General features: G+C 46.3%; 1 protein-coding gene across 2 annotated transcripts; it reads left to right on the top strand.

Annotated features, from left to right (window-relative positions):
• The first annotated feature begins 963 nt into the window (after positions 1–963).
• Positions 964–7702, top strand: SGK1 (serum/glucocorticoid regulated kinase 1). 2 transcript variants are annotated; one of them, XM_023230586.2, is made up of 12 exons: positions 964–1411; positions 2393–2468; positions 2905–2980; positions 3433–3537; positions 3644–3727; positions 3847–3978; positions 4227–4339; positions 4680–4803; positions 5260–5355; positions 5767–5922; positions 6030–6119; positions 6508–7702. In XM_023230586.2, exons 1-12 carry the CDS (start codon positions 1294–1296, stop codon positions 6673–6675), a joined length of 1338 nt encoding a protein of 445 aa, XP_023086354.1. In that variant the 5' UTR covers positions 964–1293; the 3' UTR covers positions 6676–7702. The 2 variants fall into 2 exon arrangements, with proteins under 2 accessions (XP_023086354.1, XP_023086355.1); XM_023230587.2 differs by lacking the exon at positions 964–1411 and adding an exon at positions 2034–2247 and having other exon boundaries at positions 6508–7698.
• The last annotated feature ends 550 nt before the right edge of the window (positions 7703–8252 follow it).

Raw genomic sequence — 8252 nt, 5'->3', positions numbered from 1 at the left:
CCCGTCCCCAGTAAGTGCTTTTTTTTAAAAGTGTGGGCACTAAGAAAACGTTCCCAGCCAGACTCCAGGAAAGAGAATGTGTGTTTCTCTCCTCTCGGTTTGCGACTGTTGCAACAAAGCAAACCAAGAAGCAGTTGAGACTAGAGATCACTTTAGGGCAAGTGGGGGTGGTTTTGCCTGCAAAACAAACCCCTGCCCAAGACCAAGGAAAAGGCGTTTCACACGCTATTCCTGGTTTGACAGCTGGTATTTCGGGACTGTGCCAGATCCAGTAGGCAACTTTAAAATGGCAGAGCCCTTGGCAGCAAGAGGTCATGGCAGGGCAGCCACCGCAGACAGCAACAGGGAGCGCCAGGTACCTGGCCCTGCGAATAGTGGTAACTTGTAACTGCTTGCTCTGGGCCCAATCGCTGTGCTCGTGGCTTCCCGGCCAGCACAGGCTCACGTCGCCGCGCCGGCGGTCAGCCTGCGGCTCCCAGACATCCTCCAGTCGCGGGGTTACTGGAAGGCACCGACATCGCTGCTCTGCAGAGCCCGGGCCGCCGCCTCCAGCTTCCCTCCCTTCCCTGCCCTGCCTTCTGCAGCGGGGTCACCCGGCTAATCTTTCAGGATAAAGTCACAGTTTCTGTGGGACTCGAGAGAAAGAGCGAGGTGGCAAAACTAAGACAAGCCCTGGGGCAGCCTTGAGTTAAACCCAGGGAGGAGTAGGGATGATTTTAAGACCATGTATCGTGACCTGCAGGGTTTTCAGGTAGGAGAGCGGGAGAGAAGCAGGCCCCACAGAGGAATCGAGGATACCCAGGTCACGCCAGGTCGGTCCCCCGGCAAAGCTACCTCCTCCCTTCGCTTGTTACCTCCTCACGTGTTCTTGGCATGACAGAGATTAAAAATGCAAGGAAAAAAATTACATGCGGAACGGACAAAATGTTCTCAGAGATTACTTTAGAAAAAAAAAAGTGAAATGCAGATTGTACTTTTTCCTTTAGAGCAGAGACGACTTTTATTTCCGCCCCCTCCCCTCCACATTCCTGACCTCTCCCTCCCCCCCTTCCCTCTTTCTTTCCTTCCTTCCTCCTCTTCCAAGTTCTGGGATTTTTCAGCCTTGCTTGGTTTTGGCCAAAAGCACAAAAAAGGCGTTTTCGGAAGCGACCCGACCGTGCACAAGGGCCATTTGTTTGTTTTGGGACTCGGGGCAGGAAATCTTGCCCGGCCTGAGTCACGGCGGCTCCTTCAAGGAAACGTCAGTGCTCGCCGGTCGCTCTCGCCTGCCGTGCGCCCCGCCGCCCGCTGCCCATGGGGGAGATGCAGGGCGCGCTGCCTAGGGCCCGGCTCGAGTCCCTGCTGCGGCCCCGCCACAAAAAGAGGGCCGATGCGCAGAAAAGGAGCGAGTCCTTCCTGCTGAGCGGACTGGGTAAGCGCGGTCGCCGGCCCCGCTGGGGACTTGGCTCACTTCCCCAGAGCGGCTCGGCTCCTGCCCGACTCGCGGGCTCGTCGGCAGGGGCAGGCTTTCGTCGGAGTTCTGAGAGCCGGGGTCCCGGCGGCGGGAACGGGAGGACCTGGCAGGCAAGGTCGCGAGCTTCGCCCTGCGCCCCAGAGATAAACCCCAGAGGGTGGCGCGCACCGTCAGCTTGGGCTGGGGCGGGAGGTGAGGGTCCGGCCGCAGGACGGCGCCAGGCCGGGGAAAGGGAATCTGCAGGGAGGGAGTGAGCGAAGCCACCGTGGCCGCCGCGCACCCGCCGGGAAGCGCCTGGGCGCTGCGACCCTGGCTTTCTCGGGCGGCGGAATAAATGAGAGGTGGAAAACTACCCCGGGCTCTCCGGCCCTCCCCGCGCCCTCCGTCAGCGCTTTCCCTCTCTCCTGCCCCGGGGGCCGATGGAGGCTGATAACGGCCCCGCGCCAGGCCCTCCCCGGACGGTCCTCGCGCCCCTGCCCGGGGCTCGCCCTCTCAATGGGGACAGAACCGCCCGCCGCAGGCTGCGCGGCTGCCAGCAAACCGCGAGGCGGTCGGGGCGGAGGGAGGGACGAGGCGAAGGGCGGGGCCGCTTCTCATTGTCGCGCAGGCCCCGCCCCCACGGCGGTGCCTCGCCTATAAGGCCGAGCGCGCGGCCCGGCACAGCATACACCGAGCCGGTCTCCCAGCGCCAACGTCTTCCTGTCTCCCCGCGGTGGTGATGACGGTGAAAACCGAGGCAGCTAAGGGCACCCTCACTTACTCCAGGATGAGGGGCATGGTGGCAATTCTCATCGGTGAGTGCAGGAATCTGGCAGGACTTCTGCTCCAGGAGACTCAAAGTGGAAATTTTTTGAAAGTCCGGGATCAGATTAGTGTATGTGGCTCCGGACGTTATGAAGCCGTCTAAACGTTTCTTTATCTCTCCTCGTTAATCCACAGCTTTCATGAAGCAAAGGAGGATGGGCCTGAACGACTTTATTCAGAAGATTGCCAATAACTCCTATGCATGCAAACAGTAAGTTTGATGGGAATTGAGGAAATAAGAATAACTAGTCTGGTTTGAATTTGCCAGCAGTAAACAGTCTCATCACGGCGTTTATCGGGAAGGCGAAGACTTCTTCTGGGGTGGGAATCTCTTTTCTCCTTAAATTTTAATATATTAGACACATTTTTAGCATTAAAGTTAATTTGCTGATTTGGCTTGAACTGGAGTTGTAAGATAAATGGTTCTTGTCGGCCGAATTCACGCCCTTTCTCCATGAACAACAATCCTTATTTCTGTATTTAACGGGGTTTATTATTTTCTTTAACTGAGTAATATATGGGGTATTTTCAGTTTAAACACCGAATTATCCGGGCAGAAGACGGTAGAGCCAGAAACTGACTTTTGATGTTGGTGTGCCCCCTAGTGGCGAGCTGGATTCTAAATCATGCCCTTTATTCCCTTGTAGCCCTGAAGTTCAGTCCATCTTGAAAATCTCCCAACCTCAGGAGCCTGAGCTTATGAATGCCAACCCTTCTCCTCCAGTAAGTATTTTCCATGTGCAGTGCCTCTGTGGAGAACTGTAAGGGAGTCAGTTAGTATTCCTGCATTAATGGTTTAGAACAGCATTTCTAGAATTTAGTATCAAAGCAGAAATGCTTCATTACTTTATGGCATAACAAGTGATAACAAATATTTAAGTATGCAGTCAGTATTATTTTATTTTTTCGTGGGCGTATTTCACCTCCAAAGTGGATTATTTTAAAAGGCATATTTCATAAAAAGGTTTTATCTGTCCGAAACAACATGATTGTGTGCAGTTTCCATACTCATTTGAAATGACTTGTGATGAAATGTAGTTTTGAATGTTTATAGATAGCTGTATGGTCATTTGCTTCAGTCATTTGTAGATGTAACATCTTCTACATCGTTTATATTATAGATGTCTTCCTTTGAAGCAATGATATTAAAAGAAATCTTTTTCTTTTTTTCCTAGCCAAGTCCTTCTCAGCAAATCAACCTTGGCCCATCGTCCAATCCTCATGCTAAACCATCTGACTTTCACTTCTTGAAAGTGATTGGGAAGGGCAGTTTTGGAAAGGTAATTTCAAATCTGAAGATCTTTTGGTACACTTTCTTCATGTCCTCATTTTACATTCTCCCTAGATGAGGAAAGAAAAATGATTTTTTTTAAATTGAAATTTCAGGTTCTTCTAGCAAGACACAAGGCAGAAGAAGTGTTCTATGCAGTCAAAGTTTTACAGAAGAAAGCAATCCTGAAAAAGAAAGAGGTATGAGATGTGCTTGATGAGGTTGGCATTGGAGGTAGACACTCCTTGAATAATCTTGATCTTGGAATTTTGGTGCCAAGTTGAAATATGCCACTAAATCTGAATTGTCATTTTCCTAGGAGAAGCATATTATGTCGGAGCGGAATGTTCTGCTGAAGAATGTGAAACACCCTTTCCTGGTGGGCCTTCACTTCTCTTTCCAGACTGCTGACAAATTGTACTTTGTCCTAGACTACATTAATGGTGGAGAGGTGAGCAGAGGGAATAGAAGTCAACTCTTAGTGTCTCTGCACAGCCTGCTTTGTTTTAGTTTGAGAAGAAAGTTTTCAAAGATGCTTGGTGGGGAGAATGTTACCAGAATTAGCATTTTCTTCAACCTATCAGGTTTATAGTTCATAGATTACTTGGGGCTGCTTCCTGCAGTTGGGCTTTTGCTGTATATGTCAAAACTAATTAAGTTCATTTGCAACCCAGACTGACTTTGTTCTGTCTCTCGCAGTTGTTCTACCATCTCCAGAGGGAACGCTGCTTCCTGGAACCACGGGCTCGTTTCTATGCTGCTGAAATAGCCAGTGCCTTGGGCTACCTGCACTCACTGAACATCGTTTATAGGTAAGCCTGAGAGCTCTTAAGGCTACCTGTTTGGGTATAAAGGAGACGTAGCACTGGCTCTTTCATAGGGCCTTAAAATAATTTGTGTTTATGTGCAACTTGGTTGCCTAAAACCAGATCCCCTAGCACGTGAGCTGGCTTGACTTCGTGCCAAGGGGGAACCAGCCAAGTAGGATTGTGCCTAATCCAGAATAGATGAGAACAAGGCTCCCTTTTTTCTTCACTATACAACTACAGTGAACCTAAAATGCCTCTAATACCTTTAGCAATTATCTTTAAGAGGATATCTTAGGAAGTGAAATTAACTTGTGCAACTACTTTTCTATTCACTTTTTTACAGAGACTTAAAACCAGAGAATATTTTGCTAGATTCACAGGGACACATTGTCCTTACCGACTTCGGACTCTGCAAGGAGAACATTGAACATAACAGCACGACATCCACCTTCTGTGGCACGCCGGAGGTAGGCGCCCTCTTGGTTTGGTGCCTGGTTTACCCCCGCCTTCCAGGAGAGAGATGTACAATCATGCCTTGAAGTACCAAGAAGAGTAAACTCCTTTCAGAAATTACTTAGTACAATTCAGTGCAAATAAAATACATTTGCTGTTTGATGTAGCAAGAGAAATCCCAAGGCTTTCTGTTGTCTACTGAAAAGTAGCTGTTTGTAAGATCTGCATCATAAAAATTTTCTAAATCTCCAAGTAAGAGATACCAAGTGCCCAGCAATTTCCTAAATGTTAGTACACATAGGAAGCCAGTCACCCTCAAGAAGTCCAGCAGTTTTATCAGGAAGGAATCTAAAGATATATGTCTTCCAAGCTGGCTCTGGGTCTCTTAGCTTTTTCAAACTAAATGTGTGGTTGTGGGATTGCCTGCTTTCACACGTTCTGAACTCTTGTTTCCCTGGTCTGTCTTTCAGTATCTCGCACCTGAGGTGCTTCATAAGCAGCCTTATGACAGGACCGTGGACTGGTGGTGCCTGGGAGCCGTCTTGTATGAGATGCTGTATGGCCTGGTGAGTGGCACTTTGGGAAGCATGGAACACTACCTGCTCCCTACAATATTGTCTTCACACAGCCCATGCTTGGCCATTGTGTCTTGCCCTTAGCAGTAGGCTTATCAAATGCAGCTAAGAGGCATATTGGTCATTTTATATGTCATAAGAATAATCGCTTGCCTAGTTATTTTGTGCATTTCACATTTTACTAGATAGGACCACACTTAACCTGTGTGGTGGTGAAAAGCTACCGCTTATTAACGTTGCAAAGTAGACACTTAAATAGCAAGGGAAAAGAAAGCATCGAGGTGGGCAGAGTTTCTCAAATCGAGCCTAGTATTTATTGCAGTTTACATCTTTTTCTCTGCTGGTAATACATGCCATACAGAACTTCCAATTAAGTCTAAAGTAATTTTCCCCTTCTTTCAGCCTCCTTTTTATAGCCGAAACACAGCTGAAATGTACGACAACATTCTGAACAAGCCCCTCCAGTTGAAACCAAATATCACAAATTCCGCAAGACACCTCCTGGAGGGCCTCCTGCAGAAGGACAGGACAAAGCGGCTGGGAGCCAAGGATGACTTTGTGAGTGATGTTTTCCTGTTCTCCTGGGCCAGCGGGGACGTGCACTAGACCTCCCTGCCCTTATTGAATGCACCTGTCTAAATTAATCTTGGGTTTCTTATCAACAGATGGAGATTAAGAGTCATGTCTTCTTCTCGCTAATTAACTGGGATGATCTCATTAATAAGAAGATTACTCCCCCTTTTAACCCAAATGTGGTGAGTATCTGTCTCTTCTAAGTACAGTGAAGCCCAAAGGGCATTTCTTTTAATTCAGGATTGTCTGGGGGAGGGTTGGAAGGAATACATTGGCAGATATTTTCTCCATAAACCCATTATTTTTCCTACATAAAAAGTACATGTTTGTGTCCCAACAAGGCTCCCATAATTTTTAAGCACATTTATCAATAAAAGCATCAAAAGGCAAAAAATGAATGTTATTCTTATGTTTAAACTGTGTGTAGCCTTTTGAGATTTTGTGCTTGAAATGGGTGATTATGGAAGTTGATGTAAGACTTAAACTTGGTATATAAAGCCTGCTCAGGATTTCCCTGTCCTGTGTCCAGTGTGAGTTCTTGACAAGCGTGTTTTTCCCTTCCCGTCACAGAGTGGGCCCAATGACCTGCGGCACTTTGACCCTGAGTTTACCGAAGAGCCTGTCCCCAATTCCATTGGCAAGTCCCCCGACAGCATCCTCGTCACAGCCAGCGTCAAGGAAGCTGCCGAGGCTTTCCTAGGCTTTTCCTACGCGCCTCCCACGGACTCTTTCCTCTGAAGGCTGTTAGGGCTTGCTTTTCAAGGGTTTTATGTGTGTTTCTGAATGTTTTAGTTAGCCTTTTGGTGGAGCCGCCAGCTGACAGGACATGTCACAAGAGAATTTGCACATCTCTGGAAGCTTAGCAATCTTATTGCACACTGTTCGCTGGAAGCTTTTTGAAGAGCACATCCTCCTCAGTGAGCTCATGAGGTTTTCATTTTTATTCTTCCTTCCAACGTGGTGCTATCTCTGAAACGAGCATTAGAGTGCCGCCTTAGACAGAGGCAGGAGTTGCGTTAGAAGGCGGACCCTGTTCTAAGAAAGGTCTCCTGCAGGTCTCTCTAGGCTGTGATGATGAATATTATGAAATGTGCCTTTTTTGAAGAGATTGTGTTAGCTCCAAAGCTTTTCCTATCGCAGAGTGTTTCAGTTCTTTATTTTCCCTTGTGGATATGCTGTGTGAACAGTTGTGTGAGTGTGGTATGCCTGATCACAGATGGATTTTGTTATTAGCATCAATGTGACACTTGCAGGACACTACAACGTGGGACATTGTTTGTTTCTTCCATATTTGGAAGATAAATTTATGTGTAGACTTTTTTGTAAGATATGGTTAATAATTAAAATTTATTGAAATGGTCTTGCAATGACTCATTCAGATGCTTAAAGAAAGCATTGCTGCTACAAATATTTCTATTTTTAGAAAGGGTTTTTATGGACCAATGCCCCAGTTGTCAGTCAGAGCCGTTGGTGTTTTTCATTGTTTAAAATGTCACCTGTAAAATGGGCATTATTTATGGTGTTTTTTTTTTTTTTTGCATTCCTGATAATTGTATGTATTGTATAAAGAAAGTCTGTACATTGGGTTATAACACTAGTATATTTAAACTTACAGGCTTATTTGTAATGTAAACCACCATTTTAATGTACTGTAATTAACATGGTTATAATATGTACAATCCTTCCCTCCTCCCATCACACAACTTTTTTTGTGTGTGATAAACTGATTTTGGTTTGCAATAAAACCTTGAAAAATATTTACATATATTGTGTCATGTATTATTTTGTATATTTTGGTTAAGGGGACAATGATGGGTTAGTTTAAAATTGAAAACCATGAAAATCGTGCTGTAATTTCCAGCTTAGTGGTTTGTTCCCAACAGCAAACCACTAAGTTTCTGACTCCAGGAGAGTGTAGGATGGTCTTAAAGCCAACCTAGATTCCAGGCCTTTTTAGCAGCATTTTATAGTGTCTGTCATTCATAAATCCATCCAAAGAAATCCTTTGCAATTTACTCATCTTGCGAGGATGGCTATGAAGTAATGCTTCCTGTATTTATTGCCTGTCCTGTGAAGTTGGACTATTTGTCCTGACATTTGGCTTGTCTTCAGTAACAGGTAATTCTTTCCAGAAATATTTGAAAGCCTGCTCTGGGCTGGGCTCTATTCTGAGTGCTCAGGATATTGTAGTGGACAAAGCAGACAACTCTTTGCCCTTCCAGAGCCTGATGAAGGCAGACTTAAAGCAGTTTGTTGAGATGGAAATTGAGAAATAGTCTCTGAAATTTAGGAGAATGCCACTCAAGAGCGTGAGA

Source organism: Piliocolobus tephrosceles, chromosome 5 (assembly GCF_002776525.5).
Source record: "Piliocolobus tephrosceles isolate RC106 chromosome 5, ASM277652v3, whole genome shotgun sequence".
In the NCBI taxonomy this organism is placed as follows: domain Eukaryota; kingdom Metazoa; phylum Chordata; class Mammalia; order Primates; family Cercopithecidae; genus Piliocolobus; species Piliocolobus tephrosceles.
The sequence above is the reverse complement of the archived record's forward strand: the minus strand, read 5'-3'. Positions and strand labels throughout refer to the sequence as shown.

Excerpts from the sequence above, each read along its gene's own strand:
- SGK1 (XM_023230586.2), top strand. The coding sequence starts at position 1,294 with ATGGGGGAGATGCAGGGCGCGCTGCCTAGGGCCCGGCTCGAGTCCCTG. Across the intron at positions 3,728-3,846 it reads CAATCCTGAAAAAGAAAGAG|GAGAAGCATATTATGTCGGA; the intron begins GTATGAGATGTG and ends TCATTTTCCTAG. Across the intron at positions 4,804-5,259 it reads CCTTCTGTGGCACGCCGGAG|TATCTCGCACCTGAGGTGCT; the intron begins GTAGGCGCCCTC and ends TCTGTCTTTCAG.